Raw genomic sequence first — 27,402 nt, 5'->3', positions numbered from 1 at the left:
TGCAGGGAAAAATCCGGAAAAGTGACAGAGACAAACATAAGTGCAGCAGAGGGCTCTGGATGAGTATGGTGCCTACTCACCTGGGGTGATGCCAGAGTGCCCTGCCTGCCTTCTCTATTCCCAGAGGAACCAACCCGGCACCGATCAGCAGTGTGATCTCTGTGATCATAGATGGTGCTCGAGCGGGTACCCCCTCCGGTCTCCCTGCGCACCATCCCTCCCAATTCCATAGGTTCGGGAGAGAGAGTGCGGGAGGATGGAACAACCAGACCCCGATCTAGACGTCCCCGAGTAGCCAGTACGTTGTCCAGCCTGATGGACATATCCACCAGCTGGTCGAAGTTGAGGGTGGTGTCTCTACAGGCCAGCTCCCGACGGACGTCCTCGCGTAGACTACAACGGTAGTGGTCGATCAGGGCCCTGTCGCTCCATCCAGCGCCGGCAGCCAAAGTCCTAAACTCCAAAGCGAACTCCTGAGCACTCCTCGTCCCCTGCCTCAGATGATAGAGGAGCTCACCTGCTGCTCTGCCTTCGGAAGGGTGGTCGAATACCTTCCGGAAATGGCAGATGAGCTCCTCAAAATGGTCCAACGCCTTATCCTCTCCACACACAGCGTTGGCCCACTCCAGGGCTTTCCCGGTAAGGCATGAGACGAGGGCGGAGCTTTTCTCACGGTCTGATGGTACTGGAGAGACCGTGGCCAGATACAAGTTCAGTTTTAGGAGAAAACCCTGGCAGCTGGCAGCATCTCCATTGTATCCCGTGGGTAGGGATAACTGGATCCTGTTCTGTTCCGGAGGAGAAAAAGCGTTCAAAGGAATTCCAGGTGATGGTGGAGGTGCTGGAAAAGCTCCCTGTCTCTCCCAGCGGTCCATATTCTGGACAATGCGATCCATGGCAGCGCACAGACTGTCAATCTCCTCCGCTTGTTCCATGACGTGTTCCTCAACCTCCATTAGTGAAGTGCCTCCTCCTGCTGACTTCATTTTTATGGTCAGAGATTCTGTCAGCGTCGTGTGTATAGGTGGCAGGGAAGTCAGACGCAGGAGAGTAAATGAAGTGTAGATGGAGACTTTTAATAAATCACCATGACATGCTCCACACACGCGAAATATATATACATTAAATAACAATGGGTACGAGGACCCGTCGCGCACCTATACATCAAACAAACAACACTTGACATAAAAACTATCTCTGACAAACACATGAAGGGAAACAGAGGGTTAAATACACAACAGGTAATGAATGGGATTGACAACAGGTGTGTGGGAAGACAAGACAAAACCAATGGAAAATGAAAAATGGATCGATGATGGCTAGAAGGCCGGTGAAGTCGACCGCCGAACACCGCCCGGACAAGGAGAGGCAACGACTTCGGCAGAAGTCGTGACAACATGAGCACCTCGTCATTATATACAGAACGGTTACAATGGAGATTTAGAGAAAATGGACACATGCCACTTCCTATGCCCCCTGTTTTGTTTGGCTAGGGGTTAGGTTTAGGGGTTAAGGTCAGTGGCAATTTTAGCATGTAAATCTTGGTGGGGCAAACTCCACATTTTTTTTGTTTAATGCATGCCAGCAAAACCACTACACAACACAACACTAAACAATACATGAATTGTACTATAACGGTGACAAACATTGCCCACAAACTGTTAGGGTCTACATAAAGCTGTCCCAATAGCTTTCTTTTCAGCACCATGGAGTGAATCCTTTCCACCTCTACACCTGGCTATCAGCGAAGCAGTTTGACTGTCTGGCAGAGAAACAGTTCATTCAGCCTCATATACTGCCTTTTTTTAAATATAGCTGATGTGGCGGACTTGCTTAAACAATTGTGGTTTCTACTGACAATTGAGATGTACAAACAATGGCATAAGGGGACGACGAGCGCATGAGAGGCAATAACTAATTTCGCTTAAGACATTAATGAGCGAGCTAGGACGGACGTTGTCAATATAACTATTTGTTCAGCACTTTTGAAATATACAGCGACGGAATTCAGAACATGGGCCGTTCTTACAGTATTCTCCCTGTACACCAAGTCAGAACCGTAGGATAAATAAAGGGGGCACATAAGCAGCCAATGAAAGCGCTTACAATATTTGATAATTACATTTCTCTAAAACGATAGGCTACATGTGCACCACCAAGTCAGAACAGTAGGCTAAGTTATGAAGGCACATAGGCTACTAACGGCTTACTACACAACATACACTTAGTATTTCTTTCTTAGCTACAGTATACCTATCTTCCTGTTATATTATAGAATTTATGCAGCAGCATAAAATACATTTTTGGACTCACCTTGTTGTACTGTGCTCACTTGAACAGTAAGGTGGCGCAGCGTTTCTTCTGGGAACATTTTGTCATCAAACTTTGTCATCAAAGTCTGGCATTCTCTGGATTTATGGTGCTTTCATGACAACTGGGAACAAGTAAAAAAACAAGGTAGATTCATGACGTCAGTGATCTTCATGTCTAGAAAGAGGCCAGAGTTGCCGACTTAGAATTCCATGTTGGATGACCGTTCAAAACGTATTTTCCCAGGCTGAGCTAGTTTTATCCCGAGTTGCCAGTTGTCTTGAACTCACTGAAGTCATGCTGGATTGATATCAGGGCCAATGTATTCAACCTTTTCTGGCCCATGGTGGGTTGCGAGTGAATGTTTATCATTTTAAGCTTGGAAAAAAGACCCTTAAACCCAGACTTGGACCACACACCCACTCCACTGACCAGCAGGCTAGCTAGTGATTGCTTTGCAAAACTTGCAGTTAGCCACTGATTCCTTCCAAACCACTCATTGTTGAATTTGCGATATCCAACTTGTTGTGTAATGTTTATGTCCAATGGCTGAAGAGCACCGATACATTTTATCTATAATTTCTCTTCATATGACAAGGAATGAAAAGGATTTGCCAGTAGATTGTCAACTTGATTCATGATGATGACTGCTTGCTAGCTACGATTTTGAAAGTATGATGTTGACATGCTCTGTCCAATCAAATCTCCGGTTAATATAATGTGATTTGACGTCATTTTATCTGTGGCCAATAACCTTGAGGCTTCTTGGATGGGCACTTCTAATGTAAATCTATGGCTGCACCCAAGGGGCTTGAATTTTCGAGCTCTACCTGTAATTTTTGTGGTGACGTAGTGACCCCATGAGTGACAGAACACTGAGCCAATCACGGCACAACCAGAGAACATTACTAACCCCTAAGCTCCATATTTTCCGATGGTTGCCCCACAACCATAGAAAGCATAGCTAGACTGAAACACCGACATTTTGGGGCTGCCTTATAAAAGACAGCAAAAAAGAGACCATGTTTGTATGCAGCTTAATTAAGTCAATCAATTTTTTTACATTGTTTGCAAACGGATATGTGACACGTATTAATGCCAACATATCATGCAAAACAGAAAAAAAATAGAGGCAAAACCTGCCCTGAATGACGGGTCGCCACTGGTTAAGGTTAGGAGTTAGATTAAAGGGTTAAGGTTAGGGGACGGGTTAGTTAAAAGGTTTAGGGTAAGGGTTAGCTAAAATGCTAAAGTTGTCTGTGATGAGATTCAAACAAGCAACTTTTGGCTTGCTAGATGTTCGCGTTACACGCCCAACCCGACCAACCACCCTCATTTAGTTTTAGCCTTAAGTAACCTTCTATCTTATGTAACCATACCAAACCTAATATATCATAGTAATTTGGGTGTCCCGGATTTACATGTACTATGTTACGTCTAGTCTATGAGACCAGGCTGGATTTTGAAGTAGCATGGTTTTCTAAGTTAAAAGCAAAAAGAAAAATTATGGAAGTGAAACATTTGAACTGAATTGTGGGACAGTGTTAAAAATGGTGATTGAACTTGATTACTGAAACGATGATGATTGAAAACCATGCCTTAAAATACATGTTGAAACTGGCCTTTTTGTTGTCTGCCCCTGCCTTTCTGTGCCTACTTGTCCAAGACATAACACCTGTCACTTTCCACATTGTGACATGTATACCATTCACAGAAGCAAGTGTATTTTTGAGCATCCTTCCTCTAAAGCTACAGGAAATGTGTACACCACGACCACAGCTAAACACGACCACAGCTTAACACGACCACATCTGAACATGTTTCTGCAGCCAACATAAAGTGTTGTATCACCTCTCAGATTTGAAGATGGAAAAACCTTGCCTCGTATTACCAAATGCTTATGTAAGACAATGTTTCATCTGAGAGGAACATAAATGTTTTAGCTGTGGTAGCATTTTCAGATTTACTACAAGTCTATTTATGGTATATTGAAACTCTTTAATACAGTCTCCTCCTACTAACAGTGTAGGTGAAGTGAGATACCACAACTCCACCTATCACCAACCTATAGCGGGCAAGTGGTGGCTTTGACATTTCAATAAACCTTTTCAATAACCAAGTGAACATCCTCGATCCTATAGGAACAAGAAACGTACTGGCAAATCTCCAGCGGTCTAGAATAGAGCACACTTAGTGTTAAGTACAGCAATTGCCAATATTAAACTTCCATTGGACAGTTGACAGGATGTCTGGAGGAGATGTTGTCTACACAGTGCTGGAGGTGCTGATCGCTGTTGCCTGCTGTCTGGGAAATGTGCTGGTGATCTGGGCAGTGTGGTCGAGCAGCAACCTCCGGCAGCCCACCTTCTGCTTTGTGGTCTCTCTGGCTGCAGCTGACTTCCTTGTAGGTTCTGTGGCTGTGCCGCTGGCTGTGCTGGTGGATGGACGGGTGTGCACCTCATTCAATGTATGTCTCTTCATAAGCTGTGTGGTCATCATGTTGACAATGACTTCGGTTATGTCTCTGCTAGCCATCTCTGTGGACAGATTCCTACGCGTCTTCATCCCTCTCAGGTGAGCGTGCATGCATATATAGTACATACACAGTTTAAAAAAATGGTTGTTGTGTCATATGAACAGATTCTCTGCTTCAACAGGTACAAGAGGACAGTGACAAAGAGCAGATCTTGGGTGGTGGTAGCAATATGTTGGTTTGTTGCCTTCATGTTGAGCTTCACACCCACGTTTGGGTGGTACAACCGTGACACCTTGTCCCACTCAGGGAACTCAACCACCATCATCTGCCGTTTCCTGGCTGTGATTCCCATGTCATACTTGGTTTACTTAATATTCTTCTTCTGCACCCTCACTCCGTTGCTTGTCATGGCTGTCCTGTACTGCTACATCTTCTGTATCATACAAAAGAACCTGAGAGGGAGGGTGGGGAGCAGTACCAAGTCCCACACCTACTTCAGGAAGGAGATGAGCCTGGCCCGATCCCTGACTCTGGTCCTTGTACTCTTCGCCTTTTGCTGGCTCCCCCTAAACATCATGAACTGTGTTGCCTACTTTGGTAACACATCAAACATACCCCAACAGGCCTTCTATGTGAGCATCCTCCTCTCCCATGGCAATTCAGCTGTCAACCCGATCGTTTATGCCTTCAAGATCCGCAAGATCCAGGAAGCGTACCTGAGGATTTGGAGGAAGGTCTTTGTGTGTCGAGGTGACAGTCAGGGCTCTCAGACCAACCAGACCACTGAAAACATTATCAGCAGCAACCCTAACAGTGCGGATAGAAATATTGATGGAAATGCTATCAGTGTTATGAAAATTGACACAGTTGAAGGTACAGCATGTTAATAGTGTAGGAAGACAATATAAGTGATAGTCGCTTAGCTTTTTTTCTTTGGCAAAGTGCATCAAGACCTTAGAACCTGTATAAAAAGGGAAAACTACTGCCAGGGTGTTATACATTGGCATATTTTATAATATTTGGCATTTGTTGAAAAAAACTGAGGGGTAAAAATAGACAGAGGAAGTTGCAAGGAAGTCAAGTAAGTGGGCTCTTGCAGGTTTCTTTTTACTCTTATTGATTTCCTGTTTAAAGACTCTCGTTTCTTGAATGTACTGAATTTTAAATGTTTTTTTCTGTATGATCAAGTTTGCCTGAAATGGTAATAACATGATTTTCCAATAAATATGTAATGTCTAATCTGAAAACGTAAATGTGAATGTGAATTGGGCATATGAAATAAGGAAATAAAAATTGCAATCTCATTCAATGATTTGTCTGCTTCAGCAATAAATGATAAGAGTGTCTGCTAAATTAGTCAAAAATATAATAAAATAATCTGTAAACCCCATGGGACTAAATGGGACTAAAGCAGGTTTTTTCATTGTGACTAAAGCAGGATTTTTCATTCTTTAAAAAGAGAAGAAGCAAAAAAAATAGATTGTAACGGCTGTTGGAAGGAGAGGACCATGGTGCAGCGTGGTACGTGTCCATATTTATTTAATGAACACTAAAATAACTAAAATAACAAAGAAAACAACCGAAACAGTTCTGGATGGTGCAGACACACAACAGAAAACAACTACCCACAAACCACAGGTGGGAAGAGGCTACCTAAGTATGGTTCTCAATCAGAAACAACGATAGACTGCTGCCTCTGATTGGGAACCATACCAGGCCAAACACATAGAAATACAAAACATAGAACAAAAACATAGAATGCCCACCCCAACTCACGCCTTGACCAAACCAAAATAGAGACATAAAAAAGGAACTAAGGTCAGGGCGTGACATACAGTAGATGTTAAGTTAAAGGGATCGTTGTGTCAAAACATAGGCCCCTTATTAAGCTATGACGCGAAAACAATAGAATCTTCCACAGAAGTTGTGTGGATGATAATGCAGTAGAGTTCGTGCTGCTTCTAGTCTTCTGAAATCCTACTGGTATTACGTTTTCAATGCCATTGTTTTATTGCTGACTCCCTCAGAACAAAAATACAATATTATATATGTTAACTCACTGTTTTTATATTTTACCATTGGAACACATTCACCCAGTCTACGACCCTCTTCTCTGTATCGATGTCCATTACAGCAGTCATAATAGGATAGCTAGCATTGTGTAATGTAGCTTTAGAGCTGTATTAAGTGCTAATGGTTGTTGGAGGCACCCTTCATCTCCAATAGGAAGTTTGGTGAGGATGTGGAGAACATTACACTCAGTTGGTTACCGGTAATGGGAACTCTTCACCACAGCCACATAATCCCCTGCGGAACCTGACCTGGCGAACCTCTGCATGGTACTGTACTAATTCATTACTGCTATTCATAGGGTTGGTTACAGTCTCAGAGGTGTATTCACTGGCCAGTGGGTTTCTGTTGCAAAACGTACCCAGAAGTCAAAACTTTGGCGGACAGATAGGGCTCAACCATCGCCCGAGCACCTGTCCTTTTGCCATCCTATTAAAATAGGAACTCGCAGCTCAGTATATGTTTTTAATTTTATGATTTACTTTGGTAATATTCCATAGAATTGGATAGTTAGCATTTTTCACATTTCATGTCAAAATCATGTTAAAGTAACGTTTAGACACTTTAGGATTATCTGGATATAAATCCACAAAATGTTAATTTCGGGGATATTGACTTGCAGTGGTTTTTGGACACAAATGATAAAAACGTAGCGTTGTCTTACCTTGTCCATAGATTGCTTACAGGGCAAGGAAACCAATTTAGGTTAACTATTCCTTTAAATACTCTTCTTTCCTGCATCATTGTCCTACTTCTCATCATGTTCACTTTCAGTTTCATTCTCAACATGCAAAATGCTACAATAATGCCAATGTGGTTAAGAAAACCTTTGCTGAAATACAATGGCAATAGCTCTTCTTTATACAGTATATTAGAATAAAACGTTCTACCACATTAGAATGATTTAGTCCCTGTATTGGCGATGCCAGGTCAATCTAGAGGAGGTAATGAGGAATAGAGGACTACAATCTTATATCCAGAGAGCTGTAGGCTAGAATACCATGGACCGGTCCATTTGTGTGAGATTAGGTTTTGGAACAAGTGTTAGGTTATAGGGATAGTTCACCAAAATTCCAATATTAGCATTTTTGGTGCTTCATGTCCAAATGATCTATAAGTAATTTTATTGAGGTACACAATACATTTGAGATACTTTAGTATGATTTGGACATGAAGCTCAAAAAATGATACTATCGGTGCCAAAGTTAGCATTTGGAAACAGTGGCCTGGGGTGTGGTCAGTGTGACAGAACGGTGTGCAATGTTCAATTCAACAGAAATTGTACTGTATTGAACTTCCAGTTGAAAAATGCTGTGATTATGATTGCCCAGAGGGCGATTACCGTATGATGTGCTGCACGAGTTTTGCGATTTCAAATGGTTACACTCAAATTGGTCAGGCCACACCCACCAAATCGGAGTAAACGTACCTCAAAGGCTATCGAAGGACAATGTGGACCCTTTTGGAGAAAAGTGTTGTTCAGTACAAATTGTCAAGCAAAATGAACACACCCCAGGTAAACGAAAGCAAAACATGGATTGCTGGCATACCTTGTCTATAGACTGCTTACAGGGTAAGGAAAACCAAAATGTAATTTTGTAATTATCATTGAACAAATCATTAACTATGACTCACTCACAGTGCTAGGATTACTGATGATACATGTTTTGTTCACGGTGGTCTGGTTGCCCTGGTTGTCATCTCAACTGTTTTGTTGGGGGGGGGGTGCAAATCTACAGATGGCTATAACGGTCCTCTAATATAGGACTAGTATAGGTATATATATATTTATATTTTTTACCCTGATTTTTCAGGGGGTGCAGCAGCACCCTCAGCACCCCTACTTCTCGCGGCTATGCTGACAGCCCACAGGAAGCGAATGCAACCCGGAATCATGGTGGATCCCAAGTTTGACAGAGCATGTAATGGCATTGGTGAGCCCACATGGCTGATGGATATTTGTTTGAGTAACAATCAGAGAGGAAGAGGCGAAGCGAGAGCTTTTATCTGTCCAAAATAAGCCCAATGCGTTTCTATGGGCTTATTTTGGACCTTGTCGTCTGCCTTCCCGGCTTTAGGACAAAGACTCCAATTGTTAGGGTTGAGACATGAGCACCTCGTCATTCTATACAGTTCTGTTACAATGGAGATTTAGAGCAAATGAACGCCTGCCACTTCCTATGCCCCTTGTTTTCTTTGGCTAGGGGTTAGGGTCAGGGGTTAAGAGTAGGGTTAGGAGAAGGGCTAGTTAAAAGGTTTAGGGTAAGGGTTAGCTAACATGCTAAGTAGTTGTAGTTGCAAAGTTGCTAAAATGCTAAAGTTGTTTGTGATGAGATTCAAACACGCAACCTTTGGCTAGCTAGATGTTTGCGTTATACGCCGACCCCGACCAACCACTCTCATTTCGTTTTTGCCTTAAGTAACCCTCTGTCTTATGTAACTATACCAAACATAATATATTGGATATCCATTTGCTATGTTACGTCTAGTCTATGAGACCAGAATGGATTTTTAAAGTAGCATGGTTTCTAAGTTAAAAGAAAAAATAAAATATTATGGCAGTGAAACATTTGAACTGAATTGTGGGACAGTGTTAAAAATGGTGATTGAACTTGATTACTGAAATGATGATGATTGAAAACCATGGCCTATAATACATTTGTTGTCTGCCTCTGCCTTCACTGTGCCTGCTCATCCCAGACATAACACCTGTCACTTTCCACATTGTGACATGTATACCATTCACAGAGATAAGTGTATTTTGAGCATCCTTCCTCTAAAGCCACAGGAAATGTGTACAACACAACCACAGCTAAGTATTTTTCTGCAGCCAACATAAATTTGCAGATTGCGACACCTTGCCTCTTATTGCCAAATTTTCAAGATAAGGGTTCAACTGAGATGAACAAACTATTTTTTACACAGTCTCCTCCTACTAGCAGTGTAGGATAAGTGAGAAACCACAACAACCCTTATCACCAATCTATAGCAGGCAAGTGGGGGCTGTGACATTTCAATAAACCTTTTCAATAGCTAAGTGAACATCCTCGAGCATACAGGAAAAGGAAAATCTCCAGCGGTATAGAATAGAGCACACTTAGTGTTAAGTACAGGAATTGCCAATATTAAACTTCCATTGGACAGTTGACAGGATGTCTGGAGGAGATGTTGTCTACACAGTGCTGGAGGTGCTGATCGCTGTTGCCTGCTGTCTGGGAAATGTGCTAGTGATCTCGGCAGTGTGGTCGAGCAGCAACCTCCGGCAGCCCACCTTCTGCTTTGTGGTCTCTCTGGCTGCAGCTGACTTCCTTGTAGGTTCTGTGGCTGTGCCGCTGGCTGTGCTGGTGGATGGACGGGTGTGCACCTCATTCAATGTATGTCTCTTCATAAGCTGTGTGGTCATCATGTTGACAATGACTTCGGTCATGTCTCTGCTAGCCATCTCTGTGGACAGATTCCTACGCGTCTTCATCCCTCTCAGGTGAGCGTGCATGCATATACAGTACATACACAGTTTAAAAAAATGGTTGTCGTGTCATATGAACAGATTCTCTGCTTCAACAGGTACAAGAGGACAGTGACAAAGAGCAGATCTTGGGTGGTGGTAGCAATATGTTGGTTTGTTGCCTTCATGTTGAGCTTCCCACCCACGTTTGGGTGGTACAACCATGACACCTTGTCTCACTCAGGGAACTCAACCACCATCATCTGCCATTTCCGGGCTGTGATTCCCATGTCATACTTGGTTTACTTTTTCTTCTTCCTCTGCACCCTCACTCCGTTGCTTGTCATGGCTGTCCTGTACTGCTACATCTTCTGTATCATACAAAAGAACCTGAGAGAGAGGGTGGGGAGCAGTACCCAGTCCCACACCTACTTCAGGAAGGAGAGGAGCCTGGCCCGATCCCTGACTCTGGTCCTGGTGCTCTTCGTCTTTTGCTGGCTCCCTCTGGACATCATGAACTGTGTTGCCTACTTTGGTAAGACATCAAACATACCCCAACAGGCCTTCTATGTGGGCATCCTCCTCTCCCATGGCAATTCAGCTGTCAACCCGATCGTTTATGCCTTCAAGATCCGCAAGATCCAGGAAGCGTACCTGAGGATTTGGAGGAAGGTCTTTGTGTATCGAGGTGACAGTCAGGGCTCTCAGAGCAACCAGACCACTGAAAACATTATCAGCAGCAACCCTAACAGTGCGGATAGAAATATTGATGGAAATGCTATCAGTGTTATGAAAATTGACACAGTTGAAAGTACAGCATGTTAATAGTGTAGGAAGACAATATAAGTGATAGTCGCTTAGCTTTTTTTCTTTGGCAAAGTGCATCAAGACCTTAGAACCTGTATAAAAAGGGAAAACTACTGCCAGGGTGTTATACATTGGCATATTTTATAATATTTGGCATTTGTTGAAAAAAACTGAGGGATAAAAATAGACAGAGGAAGTTGCAAGGAAGTCAAGTAAGTGGGCTCTTGCAGGTTTCTTTTTACTCTTATCGATTTCCTGTTTAAAGACTCGTGTTTCTTGAATGTACTGAATTTTGAATATTTTTTTTCTGTATGATTACGTTGCCCAGAAATGGAAATAACATGCACTATTTGGCAGTTATCCCAAAAAATGTGTAGGAAAAAAAATTGCAATCTCACTCAATGATTTGTCTGCTTCAGCAATAAATGGTTACATTGAGTTGAGTGATAGTGGCCAGGGATCTGGGTCATTGTTGAGTAATATTTCACCATGTTCCTGTACAGATGCCAAAATTTTCTACCCACAATATCTGGGGGAGTCACAAGCGCCTCAATATTTACACTTCTCCTATAGGACATATTTGGCAGTGCTATCCGAGTTCCTTGGAACATCCCTACCCTATACACTAACCCTAACCTCAACCCTTACTTTAACCATTTTAAATGTCAACTTCAATGAGGTAGGGATGTCCCAAGGATCCCGGATTGCACTGACATATTGCTGATTTATCCTTCTACTCTACTTCATTGATGAAGGCAGCCATGACATCCAGAAAACAGATACAGATGTATAATCTTAATTTGACCAGTATTGTTGCAACAAAATAATCCTGCAGCAACGGGATTTGAACGTTTCGTACATAATGTTGCGTGTGCGATTGTTAGGCTATTAGCTGTCCAGAATCAGTCTACATGAAAAATGCAATACTGTAAATACAGTGGGGAGAACAAGTATTTGATACACTGCCGAGTTTGCAGATTTTCCTACTTACAAAGCATCTAGAGGTCTGTAATTTTTTATCATAGGTACACTTCAACTGTGAGAGACGGAATCTAAAACAAAAATCCAGAAAATCACATTGTATGATTTTTAAGTAATTCATTTGCATTTTATTGCATGACATAAGTATTTGATCACCTACCAACCAGTAAGAATTCCGGCTCTCACAGACCTGTTAGTTTTTCTTTAAGAAGCCCTCCTGTTCTCCATTCATTACCTGTATTAACTGCACCTGTTTGAACTCGTTACCTGTATAAAAGACACCTGTCCACACACTCTATCAAACAGACTCCAACCTCTCCACAATGGCAAAGACCAGAGAGCTGTGTAAGAACATCAGGGATAAAATTGTAGACCTGCACAAGGCTGGGATGGGCTACAGGACAATAGGCAAGCAGCTTGGTGAAAAGGCAACAACTGTTGGCGCAATTATTAGAAAATGGAAGAAGTTCAAGATGACGGTCAATCACCCTCGGTCTGGGGCTCCATGCAAGATCTCACCTCGTGGGGCATTAATGATCACGAGGAAGGTGAGGGATTAGCCCAGAACTACACGGCAGGATCTGGTCAATGACCTGAAGAGAGCTGGGACCACAGTCTCAAAGAAAAACATTAGTAACACACTATGCCGTCATGGATTAAAATCCTGCAGCGCACGCAAGGTCCCCCTGCTCAAACCAGCGCATGTCCAGGCCCGTCTGAAGTTTGCCAATGACCATCTGGATGATCCAGAGGAGGAATGGGAGAAGGTCATGTGGTCTGATGAGACAAAAATAGAGCTTTTAGGTCTAAACTCCACTCGCCGTGTTTGGAGGAAGAATAAGGATGAGTACAACCCCAAGAACACCATCCCAACCGTGAAGCAGCGGAGGTGGAAACATCATTCTTTGGGGATGCTTTTCTGCAAAGGGGACAGGACGACTGCACCGTATTGAGGGGAGGATGGATGGGGCCATGTATCGCGAGATCTTGGCCAACAACCTCCTTCCCTCAGTAAGAGCTTTGAAGATGGGTCGTGGCTGGGTCTTCCAGCATGACAACAACCCGAAACACACAACCAGGGCAACTAAGGAGTGGCTCCGTAAGAAGCATCTCAAGGTCCTGGAGTGGCCTAGCCAGATCTCTCCAGATCTGAACCCAATAGAAAATCTTTGGAGGGAGCTGAAAGTCCGTATTGCCCAGCGACAGCCCCGAAACCTGAAGGATCTGGAGAAGGTCTGTATGGAGGAGTGGGACAAAATCCCTGCTGCAGTGAGTGCAAACCTGGTCAAGAACTACAGGAAACGTGTGATCTCTGTAGTTGCAAACAAAGGTTTCGTTACCAAATATTAGTCTGATGTATCAAATACTTATGTCATGCAATAAAATGCAAATGAATTACTTAAAAATCATACAATGTGATTTTCTGGATATTTGTTTTAGATTACATCTCTCACAGTTAAAGTGTACCTATGATAAAAATTACAGACCTCAACATGCTTTGTAACATTGTTATAAACACATCAAGGACTACAAGAGATGAAACAGGTATACAAACTGATTAACCCTAATTGCTCCTGTTAGTCACTCTGGATAAGAGTGTCTGCTAAGTGAGTAAAAAATATATAATAAAATAATCTGTAAACCTCATGGGCCTAAAGCAGGTTTTACGTTGGGACTGAAGCAGGTTTTTTCATTCTTTAAAAGGAGAAGAAGCAAAAAACACTAGATGTAAAGTTAAAAGGCTCGTTGTGTCAAAACATAGGCCCCTTATTAAGCTATGATGAGAAAACAATAGAATCTTCCACAGAAGTTGTGTGGATGATAATGCAGTAGAGCTCGTGCTCCTTCTAGTCTTCTGAAATCCTACTGGTATTACGTTTTCAATGCCATTGTTTTATTGCTGACTCCCTCAGAACAAAAATACAATATTATATATGTTAACTCACTGTTTTTATATTTTACCATTGGAACACATTCACCCAGTCTACGACCCTCTTCTCTGTATCGATGTCCATTACAGCAGTCATAATAGGATAGCTAGCATTGTGTACTGTAGCTTTAGAGCTGTATTAAGTGCTAATGGTTGTTGGAGGCACCCTTCATCTCCAATAGGAAGTTTGGTGAGGATGTGGAGAACATTACACTCAGTTGGTTACCGGTAATGGGAACTCTTCACCACAGCCACATAATCCCCTGAGGAACCTGACCTGGCGAACCTCTGCATGGTACTGTACTAATTCATTACTGCTATTCATAGGGTTGGTTACAGTCTCAGAGGTGTATTCACTGGCCAGTGGGTTTCTGTTGCAAAACGTACCCAGAAGTCAAAACTTTGGCGGACAGATAGGGCTCAACCATCGCCCGAGCACCTTAGGCTTAGGAGTCACTGGCACTAGCTTGCTTACAATGTGTGATGAGTGAGTGTGTTGTTTCAGAAAACAAATAGGCAAATAAACGTAAAATATTTTGGCTAGAGAGGCAGTTGGAATGTTTTTACTTTGAGCACCTGTCCCCCGCTTCATCTAAAGGTGTACTGTAGATAATATACCATTTAGAAGACTATTTTATCGAAAGCAACTGACAGTAGTGTGTGCATACATTTTTCATATCGGTGGTCCCACCAGAAGTTGAACCCACAATCCTGATGTTGCAAGTGGCATGACCTACAAACTGAGCTACTCTACTGGTAGACTACAGCATGCCAACAGGTTGGTTGATCGATGGTCCATTTGACAAAAATGTGCTCATTGGCCTGAAACAGCTCTTTAAAGGTTTATTGACACAGAATAAAAAGCTTGTCACCATACCTTTACCAACCCATGCATCAAAGCTCACTGTTGCTATGTTACGATTGTCGCTCTATCATAGACACACACACAAAGCTGACTATCCCTGGGACTCAGATGACGTAAAGAACATGGGAAGGTGACACAATCTCCAATAAAAGTGAGTTACTGTTGTGTCTGCTCACCAACAAGCTAATGCACAGAGCACGGTCTGAGGTAGGGGGCAATGTCCCCAAAGAAAGTCCTGATTCATCGGTTTCCTCCAAAAAATAGAGAATATAAAATGAATGTGTTTACGGGCAGACGTTGAAACTTCTTCTCTCCTTAATAATCGATTGAGAAGGGCCATCACAGAAATTGCTTCATTACAGCATCCTTTATAGTGACAAGACTTTCAGATTTAGACATTAACATTGCCTTATTAAAACCAAGCAAGAGAAAACAGTGTTTCAGGATAATTACACGTTTTCGGCTTGGCTTGCTGGCAGTCATCAAAATTATGCAATGCCACTCAAATTCAATTAATTTCAGTGCATATGATATTTCAATATGTCAGTATTTAAATTGTGTCCCTTTTTTTGCATGGCTCCATAACTATTTTAGCAAAGAGCTGGTCCAGAATGGTTAAGTTGATGGAAAGAAGGTACAGAACGGGAATGAATGTGCAACTGGTGGACAGAGTGAAGTTTTTAAAAAATCACAGAAAATTATAATGATGTTTCAAAATGATAAAAGGAAGAAAATGTGTGCTGAAATGTATTCATGAGCATAGAAATGTGATAAAATCACAATCATCTTCCTGCCGCTATAGAGTTACATAACTGAATGGCTACAGTTACGCACTAATGTACCATTCAAAACGTACCATATTTCACAAAAGTTATTTAGCCTGTGTATGAAATGATATCACGGATTGCAACTGAATAACTTGCACATTACATAATTCCAATTACTCCCATGTATCTTATTTATTGATTCTTTGTGATTAAGGAGACATCTATACAGGCAGGGGAAGCACTCTAGTCACACTAAAGATGATGGATTGATTAATTAATTCACCTTTATGAACAAGGCTAAAGGCAAAAAGGCAGGATACAACAATTATCTATAGGCGATGTAAGGTTCTATTTCTACAGATTCTCTGTTATTCAGGAAGTAAAAACATATCACATACAGCTCATCTGGACACAGCGTGCAGTCCAGTCATTCATGCAAAGCCATTTAAGAGGATGAAATCGGTTTTGGTTAGCACAAAAGCATGGGTGGGGGGGCAGAATGTTAGTTTCTCACAAATCCTCTTGGGTAAGTGTCAAGGTCCTGTCTGCAGTGCATCTCAAGTGACAGAAAGAGTATTAAAATGGTGCCTAGGTCGCTCACATTGTCATTAGACACCCTGTTATCTTGAATGGCAATGTTAACAAATATCCCAAACGCATGTTTTATGAGACCCACCTGCCAGACCAGTCACAGCACCCCTCTCACCCACATGTATGCACACACAGATTATCACATACAAAAACACACACATAGCACATGCGCACCCACACACACACACATGCCATGTGCGCGCCCATATGGCATGTGTGAGAAGCTCCCTACTGTTCCAGAGGAGTGATGGGAGGAGAACGAGGCCCCTCCCCTCTAAGAGAAGGAGAGACGCAGGGGATCAGCTGGTCAGTGTGGGGCCCACTCAGTGAGTCAATGCCAGGTCGGCAACCACCCACGCTTCTCTCACCAGCAGCAGCTCAGAGAGAACACACAGAATGGAAAAGGACACAATGAAATTAGCTGAATGCAAAGGACCAACTGAAGAAGAAGATTTAACTACTTCTTAAACAATTTTTAATCTGAGGAAAGGCAAAGGGAAATCCGGGGACTTTTAAAATGTCTTCCTCCCGGTGTCAAGCCACAGGAGCATGTGGACATGATGTACATCTCCATGGAGACAGCCATAGCCCTGGCCTCTGTGCTGGGCAAAGTGTTAGTGGTGCTGGTGGTCTGTACGAACCGGGCCCTGCGGGACACGTTCTGCTTCATCGTGTCTCTGGCGGTGGCCGACATCGCTGTGGGAGTCCTGGTCATCCCCCTGGCTGTAGTGATTCAGTCTGGGACTGAAGACTCAGTTCTACACCTGCCTCTTCTTCTCCTGCCTGCTCCTCATCATCACCCAGGGCTCCATCCTGTCCCTAATGGCCATTGCCATCGACCGCTACCCCCGGGTCAAGATTCCCATCAAGTGAGTCGAATTACACCAGCTGTATGCTATTTACTTTTCCCAGGTAGCGTTCTGAACAGTCTGAAAACAACTGCCAACTTTACCACACAGAGGGCTCTATTTTAACGAACCTAATGCAATGTTAAATCGTAGTGCTGGCTGTGGCGCTGCTCCATGGCTAAATATGTGGTTGCTTTAAGTTGTGTATTTATAGTCTTTTATGTGTTGCGTTGTCATCAACTCTAATAAGAATGTTAGTCCGTTTTAGCCTAGTTTGTTAAATAGCACGAGGAAACATTTTCTAAATATGGTGAATTTGTTTGCAGTCCACATTGTTCTAAGTAATTGCATGGCTTCAATATGGAAATGCATTGTTAACATATGCCTACTATAAAATGCATTATGTCTGAGACATGGACATGTCAAACGTTGTCACGATTATTTATAAAGCCCTTTTTACATCAGCAGATGTCACAAAGTGATTATAAAGAAGCCCAGCCTAAAACACCAATGAGTAAGCAATTATGGAATGCCGTTTGGGTATTTGCGTGTCAAAATAACACTATTTGACACGTCAAATAACACAATTCTATCATAGAATGTTGTGTATGCTGAATTTGCACGTGCAAGCCAAGCGCCACAATTACGATCAGAAGCACTACAAGCACACGCCGGCCACGAACGATGTGTTTACAATCCCACGTTGGTAAAGAGGCATATTTGTTAGACCGAATGGGAAAACGTCTGTGTGAGCATCTGAAATAAGATCAGGGTCAAAAGAGAAGGATTAAAAAATAGGCAAATATCTTTTATACAGATGTTAGAACTGTGAAGGATGGTTTTGTTCTCTTTTAACATAAATATATGCCTTATAGAAGTAGGACGTGTTAATCACAAAACATAGCGTGACTGCAGAAAAGCTGTTGTTAATCTAGGCCGGGTGTCGACTGTGCTAACCAGAAGGTTGAGACAAGATGGAAAAATGCTGAATAACAAGAAGACAGGAACTGAGGAATGTAGGGAAAATGCTGAATAACAAGAAGACAGGAACTGAGGAATGTGTAGGGAAAATGCTGAATAACAAGAAGACAGGAACTGAGGAATGTGTAGGGAAAATGCTGAATAACAAGAAGAAAGGAACTGGGGAATGTGTAGGGAAAATGCTGAATAACAAGAAAACAGGAACTGAGGAATGTGTAGGGAAAATGCTGAATAACAAGAAGACAGGAACTGGGGAATGTGTAGGGAAAATGCTGAATAACAAGAAGACAGGAACTGAGGAATGTGTAGGGAAAATGCTGAATAACAAGAAAACAGGAACTGAGGAATGTGTAGGGAAAATGCTGAATAACAAGAAGACAGGAACTGAGGAATGTAGGGAAAATGCTGAATAACAAGAAAACAGGAACTGAGGAATGTGTAGGGAAAATGCTGAATAACAAGAAGACAGGAACTGGGGAATGTGTAGGGAAAATGCTGAATAACAAGAAGACAGGAACTGAGGAATGTAGGGAAAATGCTGAATAACAAGAAGACAGGAACTGGGGAATGTGTAGGGAAAATGCTGAATAACAAGAAAACAGGAACGGAGGAATGTGTAGGGAAAATGCTGAATAACAAGACAGGAACTGAGGAATGTGTAGGGAAAATGCTGAATAACAAGAAGACAGGAACTGAGGAATGTGTAGGGAAAATGCTGAATAACAAGAAGAAAGGAACTGGGGAATGTGTAGGGAAAATGCTGAATAACAAGAAAACAGGAACTGAGGAATGTGTAGGGAAAATGCTGAATAACAAGAAGACGGGAACTGAGGAATGTGTAGGGAAAATGCTGAATAACAAGAAGACAGGGACAGAGGAATGAGTAGAAACCAACAAATCAGCTCAATCTTCACAAGCACCATTCCGGACATTTCAATCCTGAGTGCTGTGACTGGACACCACCGATAAGCTAGCAAGTTTAAAACCACGCTAAGCCTCTACTGTGACAGGCCAACTCTAAAGTTGGAACTAACTCTGGAACAGTATAAAAGAAGATGTCTGTACTATTTCAGTCAGTTCTCTGCTTTACCCTGCGTGGTGATACAGTGAACCCGTATATACGAAAATTGCATTTACCATTTATCACTTGTGTTAAATAAAGATAATTATAGTATAATCAGTGACTCTGAATCACATTATATCCTGATACCAGATTTGATTGACGCAACCTTTCACAGAACTTCGGCGGTAGATAGCTAACGTTAGCACTAATGCAACCAGCCTGAAAACAATGACCAGTAAAAACTGCAATCATTTTCAATATCCTTAGCAATGATTTAGGAATCCTTGGGCGTAAGTATTAGCTAGGTAGCCACTTGTTGTTCGCCTATTGACATTTAACTTCAGTTCATGAAAATAACTGTTGCCCAGAGCTAACGTTATAAGCAGCCAGCTAGCTTCATCTGGCTGGCGAGGCTTGACCGGACCGGGTAATGTGTTGTGAAGCCAGCCACAATAATGATTAGCCACGCTAGTGGAATTTTCAGTTCGCCTTCAAAGTAAAGGGTTATCTTTGAAAGTGACGCAGAAAGTTACAATTGGTGGAATCATGCCATATTTAGACTAGATAATGTTTAACAAGGTTGGAATGTGGAGCAATGAAATGGTTTATCGGTCTACTCGGTGACACTAGGCAAGTTAGTTAAGAACAAATTCTTATTTACAATGACGGCCTACCAAAAGGCAAAAGGCTTCTTTTGGGGACGGGCTGGGATAAAAAAATAATAATAATAATTTTTAAAAAAGGTCAACAAGTTTATTTGACACGTCAAATAATGTTATTTGTATTAACTGCCTTGATTTTGCTGGACCCCGGGAAGAGTAGCAGCTAATGGGATCCATAGTAAATATAAATGACACTTTTCTTTTGAAGGCTAACCGCAAATACCACTATTGTGGTTTATCCTTATTGTGGCTAGCTTCACATAGATGGGTCCTATTTAATAAAAAAAAAAACTTTCTTCAAAATTAGGGGTATTTTAGATGATGACACCTTGCTAGATAGTTAGCTAGCTAACTATAACTACTGAAACAGATTATATCGTTTTGCTATGTTTTTGGGGAAGAACATTGTTTGCATCCATCAGCTATAGCTAGCTTCTTTTTTTTACCAGCAGTGCCCAGAGCTTGGCGAAGGGCAGGTGCGCGAGGCAAAACTTTACCAGCGTCATAGCATAAGTATCTATTAATCGTTGTGACATATGAAATACAAGTGATAGTGTAATCAATGTGTAATAACTACATAAAAAATGTATGAACGTGTTAAATTATTATGTGACTAATATATGACTATTAGGTCCTGATTGGTGGGCTCCCGAGATGCACTACATACCCTGGTTCGATTCCAGGTTGTATCACAACCCGGCGTTCCAATCACAGCCGCACAATTGGCCCAGCGTTGAACGAAGTTGGTACCAGTTTAAAAAAAATGTTTTTAAGTAATGTAAGTATGGAGGTAGTTTTATGCCTACCCCAAAAAAGGGGTTAAACTCAAACTCAATACAACACATTAATGAGTGCCACTGTCCATATTTTCAAGTATAGTGGTGGCTGCATCATGTTGGTATGCTTGTAATCATTAAGACTGGGGAGTTTTTCAGAATATAAACGAAATGGAATGGAGCTAAGCACAGACAAAATCCTAGAGGAAAACCTGGTTCAGTCTGCTTAGACACTGGGAGATTAATTCACCTTTCGGCAGGACAATAACCCAAAACACAAGGTCAAATCTACACTGGAGTCGCTTACCAAGAATACAGTGAAAGTTCCTGAGTGGCCGACTTACAGTTTTGACTTAAATCTACTTGAAAATCTATGGCAAGACCTGAAAATGGTTGTCTGGCAATGATCAACAACCAATTTGACAGATCTTGAAGAATGTAACAAATAATCAATGGGCAAATGTTGCGCAATCTACAATGCTCTTTGCATTTTACCCAGAAAGACTCACAGCTGTAATCGCTGACAAAGGTGCTCCTACAAGTATTAAATTAAGTCAGGGGTGTGAATACTTATGTGAATGAGATATTTCTGTATTTCATTTGCAATACATTTGCAAAAACTTTTCATATAGGATTGTCTATAATGAGATTGATTTTGCTTTAGGGCAACAACTTTAGTATTTTACTGTATTCCTAGTGAAGAAAATGTTCTGTTAATTCTAATTACACGTTGATGACTTAAATTACACATTGATGACTTTTATTTGTAATTTAAAAGCCCTGTTTGTGGTGTGAGGGATACCAAGGGAGTGTGCAGTAGCAATCTAAGTAGAATTTCTCTCAGACTGCTGGGAAGCCATATATCTTCGCTTAGTTTAATAGAAATCAATGGGCTAGACATTGAAAGCTTTTAAGTAAATAAAAATGTTCCTGTCCGTCCCAAGGAGTGACTTTTAAGGCTAGTTCGTTGGGCATTTTTTGGCAGAGTTCCTCGTGTGTCTCATTTATTTGTAGTGTCATGTGGACAGGGGAGTTGTGTAAGAGAGCAATATATGGTAACAGCAACTTACTATCAAAGTTTCCTTCATTTTGTTGTTTTATATTAAATTATCATCAATGTAGTTTAAAATTGATTTCTGTCATACTACCAACTTTTGTGTTCTCACATAAAAATCTGAAACCAATGTAAATATACTAAACAAAAATATAAATGCAACATGTAAAGCGTTGGTCCCATATTTCCTGAGGTGAAATAAAAGATCCCAGAAATGTTCCATACGCACAAACAACATATTTTTCTCAAATTTGGTGCACAAATTTGTTTACATCCCTGTTAGTGAGCATTTCTCCTTTGCCAAGATAATCCATCCACCTAACAGGTGTGGCATATCAAGAAGCTGATTAAACAGCATGATCATTACACAGGTGCACCTTGTGCTGGGGACAATAAAAGGTGACTAAAATGTGCAGTTTTGTCACGCAACATATGTCTCATGTTTTGAGCGAACGTGCAATTTACATTCTGACTGCAGGAATGTCCACCAGAGTTGTTGCCAGATAATTGAATGTTAATTTCTCTACCATAAACTGCCTCCAACGTCGTTTTAGAGAATTTGGCAGTACCTCACAAAGCAGACCACGTGTAACCATGCCAGCACAGGACGTCCATATCCGGCTTCTTCACCTGCGGGATCATCTGAGACCAACCACCCTGACAGAGGATGAAACTGAGGAGTATTTCTGTTTGTAATAAAGTCCTTTTGTGGGAAAAACTTGTTCTGATTGGATGGGCCTGGCTCCCCAGTGGATGGGCCTTTCTCCCAAGTGGGTGGGCCTATGCTCTCCCAGGCCCACCCATGGCTGTGCCCCTGCCCGGTCATGTGAAATCCATAGATTAGGGCCTAATTTATTTATTTCAATTGATTGATTTCCTTATATGAACTGTAACTCAGGAAAATCGTTGAAATTGTTGCATGTTGTGTTTATATTTTTGTTCAGTATAGATGCTTGGATTTACTTAACTCTCAGTATTTTGCATTCTAAAATCAACATGTGCCAAATTTGGTGACACTTTATAAATCGCCTTCATTAAAAATCTGAAAGCAATATAGCTTGCATTTTCTTATCTCTCAGTATTTTGCATTCTAAAATCGATTTGTGCCAAAATAAAAAAAATATTTTTATTGTATTATTATTTGTTGACATTTTATAAATCACATTCAAAGAATAAATTAATCCATTGTGCTTCTGTCACATAATAGGTTTGACAGCCTGTTAGCTTGAGTGGCACTGAAACAATACCATTTTTTAACCTTTATTTAACTAGGCAAGTCAGTTGAGAACAAATTCTTATTTAAAATGACAGCCTACCAAAAGGCAAAAGGCCTCGGATGGGGGCTGGGATTAAAAACACAAATAAATGAAATAAAAATATCGAACAAAACTTAATACATGCATAAATTAATGTAATCACTAATGCATTACACAGAGATGGTGTATCATTGGTATTCATAAAATCTCATACTTAGCTCCTTAGAACAGCATGTACTGTAAAAATGCATGCCTGATGCATTCAGCAAGCATCTTAAACAAATGGCTTATGGAAAGGTTTTCAGACATATTTGTCTAGAGATAATCAAAAGTCTAAGCTAAGCTTCACCTCCAGCTGTTTTGTATGTTTTATGTTTGTCAATGTACTGTATAATTTTTCAAACTGACTCTGATAATTCCTCTGGTCCTCTGCAGGTACAGCATTATCGTGACCCAGAACAGAGCATGGGTGGCGGTGTTCCTATGCTGGCTCCTCTCTGCCCTGACGGGGATGGTGCCCATGTTGGGCTGGCACAACGAGCACACACAGGGTAACCTGAGCATCACCAGCGATGACATAATAGTTTGCAAGTTCACCAAGGTCATGCGTATGGACTACATGGTCTACTTCAACTTCTTCGGCTGGGTGGTGGTTACGCTCACCATCATGATCGTGCTGTACGCTGAGATCTTCAGGGTGATCCGGAAGCAGCTTAACATGCGTGCCGAGGCCACTTGCGACACCAGCAAGTACTTGGACAAGGAGCTAAAGCTAGCCAAGTCCTTGGCGCTCATCATCTTCTTATTCGCTCTGTGCTGGCTGCTGCTGCATGTCATGAACTGCATCCTCTTCTATTGCCCGGAGTGTGGGATGCCCAAGAGTGCCATGTATGTGGGAATCTTTATGACCCACATCAACTCTGCCCTCAACCGGCTGGTATATGCCTTCCGAATACAGCGGTTCCGTGCCATGCGCTGGTCCAGATCTTCCACTGCTGCATGCTGTGTAAACCCACAGAGAACAGCCCTTGCCCCAACCAGCCCAGCCCACCACCCCTGTTTGAGAAAACCCCAGTCCACCTGTACCCACGACCTGCCCTGTTGATATGCTACTCCTGCGAAATGTTGTGTCAAAGAAGTAGTCGTAGTGCAATAATAAGGAGACTTCTGCTTTCCAACCATCATCTGGGATGAAGGATACAGCATATGGACTGCAGTCTGTTTAGTGTTTAGTGGACTAGACTCCAAAGAAAAGCACTTCACTGAATTATGAGAATTAAGTTAATTAACATCTCGTTAACATTTGCAATAGGCACCTCCTGGGAAAGTCAATCCCGTAAACAGGAAGACTTTAAATGCCAGTACCAGCCCATTTCCGGGTCCATCTGTACATTTCCTTCAGTGATAACATATCAAAGAAAGGAGAGGGTAGAACGGTGGAATCTGCATTGCCACTTTCACAAATAACTGGTTCTTCAGGATTAGCTGAAGGACTTGTCGAACATGTAGGATGTGTTCTTGGGCAGAACGGGAAAAAAACAGGATGTTGTCGAGTTAGACAAACACGAAACGACTTAACATGTTCCGGAGCACATTGTTTACCAAGGCCTGGAAGACCGCGATGACCTGCTTAGGGCCAACTGTGACCTGAGGAGACAGATTGATGAACAGCAGAAACTCCTGGAGAAATACAAGGAGAGACTGAACAAATGCATCACCATGTGCAAGAAACTGGTGAGTGGGGCGTTGGTGAGTGCAAACGGCATGACCAGGTATTCATAACGTCCACTGGCAGTGTTGAAGGCTGTCTTCCACTCATCCCCTTCACGTATCCAAACCAGGTGGTAGGTATTCTGACGGTCCAGCTTGGAAAAGATGGTAGCCCCCTGGAGAGGTTCGAAAGCTGAGTAGAGGAGTGGTAGGGGCTAACGATTCTTGATCGTTATGTCATTAAGGCCCCGGTAGTCAATGCACGGACACAGGGTCTTGTCCTTTTCCACAAAGAAAAACAGGGGATGCAGAAGAACGCATGCCTCCAGCAGCCTGAGAGTCCTCAATATACTCCTCCATGGCCTTGGTCTCCGAGCCGGATAGGGAATATAGCCGACCACGAGGCGGTATGGTGCCTGGAAGAAGGTCAATGGCACAATCATAGGGACAATGCGGGGGAAGAGATGTAGCCCGTGCCTTGTTGAAGACCTCCAGGAGGTCATGGTACTCTGCGGGGACTGCAGAGAAATCCGAGGCTTGACTTAAGCCCTGAGGAGGCCGTCTCGGGTAAGGCTATGCCGCTTTGAGGCAATGGGAACGGCAGAACGGACTCCAACCCAGGATTGAACTTGTGGTCCAGTCAATAACGGGGTTGTGTTTTTTGAGCTAAGACAATCCCAAAACAGGAACATGGGAGGACTCAATGTGTCACACCCTGATCTGTTTCACCTGTCCTCGTTATTGTCTCCACCCCCTCCAGGTGTCGCTTGTTTTCCCCCGTATATTTATCCCTGTGTTTCCTGTCTCTCTGTGCCAGTTTTTCTACCAGCGTTTTTCCCCCGTTTTCCTGCTTTGCCTTTTCTCCTTTTTCTAGTCCTCCCGGTTTTGACCCTTGCCTGTTCTGGACTCTGTACCCGTCTGCCTGCCCTGACCTCGAGCCTGCCTGCCAGTCTGTACCTCCTGGACTCTGATCTGGTTATGATCTTTTGCCTGTCCACGACCATTCTCTTGCCTGCCCCTTGGGCAGGGTTGGGGTTAGAGAGAAAAGGAAAAAGCAGGAGCACGGTGTAACACGCTTCTTGACTTAACAAAACAAGACTAACTGGCACAGACAGACATAAAACACAGGTATAAATACCCAGGGGATAATGGGGATGGGTTAGGGTTAGCGCCAGGCTGCCCTACATTATGCACTCCTGCCACCATCAATACACACACCAGCTTCCCTCGTAACGCGCATCAGCGATTCATTGCACTCACCTGGACTCAATCACTGTATTATTACCTCCCCTATATCTGTCTGTTCCGCAGCTCTGCTCCACGATTCTGCATTAATTGTTGTATGTCTTTGTCTTACACGGTTCTGACGCTGTTCCTGTCCCGTTCCATGTCTGTGCTACATTAAATGTTCAACTCTCTGTACCGGCTTCTCATCTCCAGCGTTGGTTCTTACAGAGGTGATAGAATAGCTGCCACAGGGTTTGCATTATATTGAAAAAATGCCTATAAATTGAACAGAATAAAATATGTTATGTATGAACAGAATAATTGGTGGCTGAATACATTTTGGTTTTTGGTATTCCTCCACACATAGTACACTCAAGTGTGTTTCTCCACACATACTACATTTAAGCGCATTTCTCCAAGCATACTGCATTTAAGGGTATTTCTCCACACATACTACTTTCAATAGAAACATGACCGAGTTTGATCAATTTACAATAGAAACTAGTATTTAAATTGGCAAAAAAAATAAATAATATGTAACCTTTATTTAGCCAGGTAGGATAGTTGAGAACAAGTTCTCATTTACAACTGCGACCTGGCCAAGAATAAAGCAAAGCAGTTCGACACATACAAACACACAGAGTTACACATGGAATAAAGAAACATACAGTCAATAATACAGTAGAAAAAAGTATATATACAGTGTGTGCAAATGAGGTAAGATAAGGGAGGTAAGGCAATAAATAGGCCATGGTAGCGAAGTAATTACAATATACCAATTAAACACTGGAGAGATTGGTGTGCAGAAGATGAATGTGCAAGTAGATATACTGGGGTGCAAAGGAGCAAGATACATAAATAAATACAGTATGGGGATAAGGTAGTTGGATGGGCTATTTACAGATGTTTTATTTTTTTATTTTACGTTTACCAAATTTGCTTTTTCAATGACGGTCTAGGAACAGTGGGTTAACTGCCTGTTCAGGGGCAGAACAACAGATGTGTACCTTGTCAGCTCGGGGATTCGAACTGCCAACGCTCTAACCACTAGGCTACGCTGCCGCCCCAGGGTAGATGCGCTATGTACAGGTGCAGTGATCTGTGAGCTGCTCTGACAGCTGGTGCTTAAAGCTAGTGAGGGAGATATGAGTCTCCAGCTTCAGTGATTTTTGCAGTTCGTTCCAGTCATTGGCAGCAGAGAACTGGAAGTAAAGGCAGCCAAAGGAGGAATTGGCTTTGAGGGTGACTAGTGAGATATCCCTGCTGGAGCACGTGCTACGGGTGGGTGCTGCTATGGTGACCAGTGAGCTGAGATAAGGCGGGGCTTTCTCTAGCAGAGACTTGAAGATGACCTGGAGCCCATGGGTTTGGCGACGAGTATGAAGCGAGGGTCAGCCAACGAGAGCGTACAGGTCGCAATGGTGGGTAGTATATGGGGCTTTAGTGACAAAACGGATGGCACTGTGATAGACTGCATCCAATTTGTTGAGTAGACTGTTGGAGGCTATTGTGTAAATGACATCACCGAAGTCGAGGATCGGTTCGATGGTCAGTTTTACGAGGGTATGTTTTGCAGCATTAGT

The 27,402-nt window shown here is 42.4% G+C and overlaps 2 protein-coding genes and 1 pseudogene across 2 annotated transcripts; all 3 read left to right on the top strand.

Moving 5' to 3' along the window:
- The first annotated feature begins 2,605 nt into the window (after positions 1–2,605).
- Positions 2,606–6,090, top strand: LOC129851427 (adenosine receptor A3-like). The gene is made up of 2 exons (XM_055917948.1): positions 2,606–4,884; positions 4,968–6,090. Exons 1-2 carry the CDS (start codon positions 4,556–4,558, stop codon positions 5,671–5,673), a joined length of 1,035 nt encoding a protein of 344 aa, XP_055773923.1. The 5' UTR covers positions 2,606–4,555; the 3' UTR covers positions 5,674–6,090.
- Positions 6,091–9,927: 3,837 nt separating this feature from the next.
- Positions 9,928–11,521, top strand: LOC129834941 (adenosine receptor A3-like). Its single transcript, XM_055900314.1, has 2 exons — positions 9,928–10,337; positions 10,421–11,521. Exons 1-2 carry the CDS (start codon positions 10,009–10,011, stop codon positions 11,124–11,126), a joined length of 1,035 nt encoding a protein of 344 aa, XP_055756289.1. The 5' UTR covers positions 9,928–10,008; the 3' UTR covers positions 11,127–11,521.
- A 4,997-nt stretch (positions 11,522–16,518) lies between these two features.
- Positions 16,519–24,085, top strand: LOC129851426 (adenosine receptor A1-like; annotated as a pseudogene).
- Positions 24,086–27,402: the final 3,317 nt, after the last annotated feature.

This window comes from Salvelinus fontinalis, chromosome 3 (assembly GCF_029448725.1).
Source record: "Salvelinus fontinalis isolate EN_2023a chromosome 3, ASM2944872v1, whole genome shotgun sequence".
NCBI lineage: Eukaryota > Metazoa > Chordata > Actinopteri > Salmoniformes > Salmonidae > Salvelinus > Salvelinus fontinalis.
The sequence above is the reverse complement of the archived record's forward strand: the minus strand, read 5'-3'. Positions and strand labels throughout refer to the sequence as shown.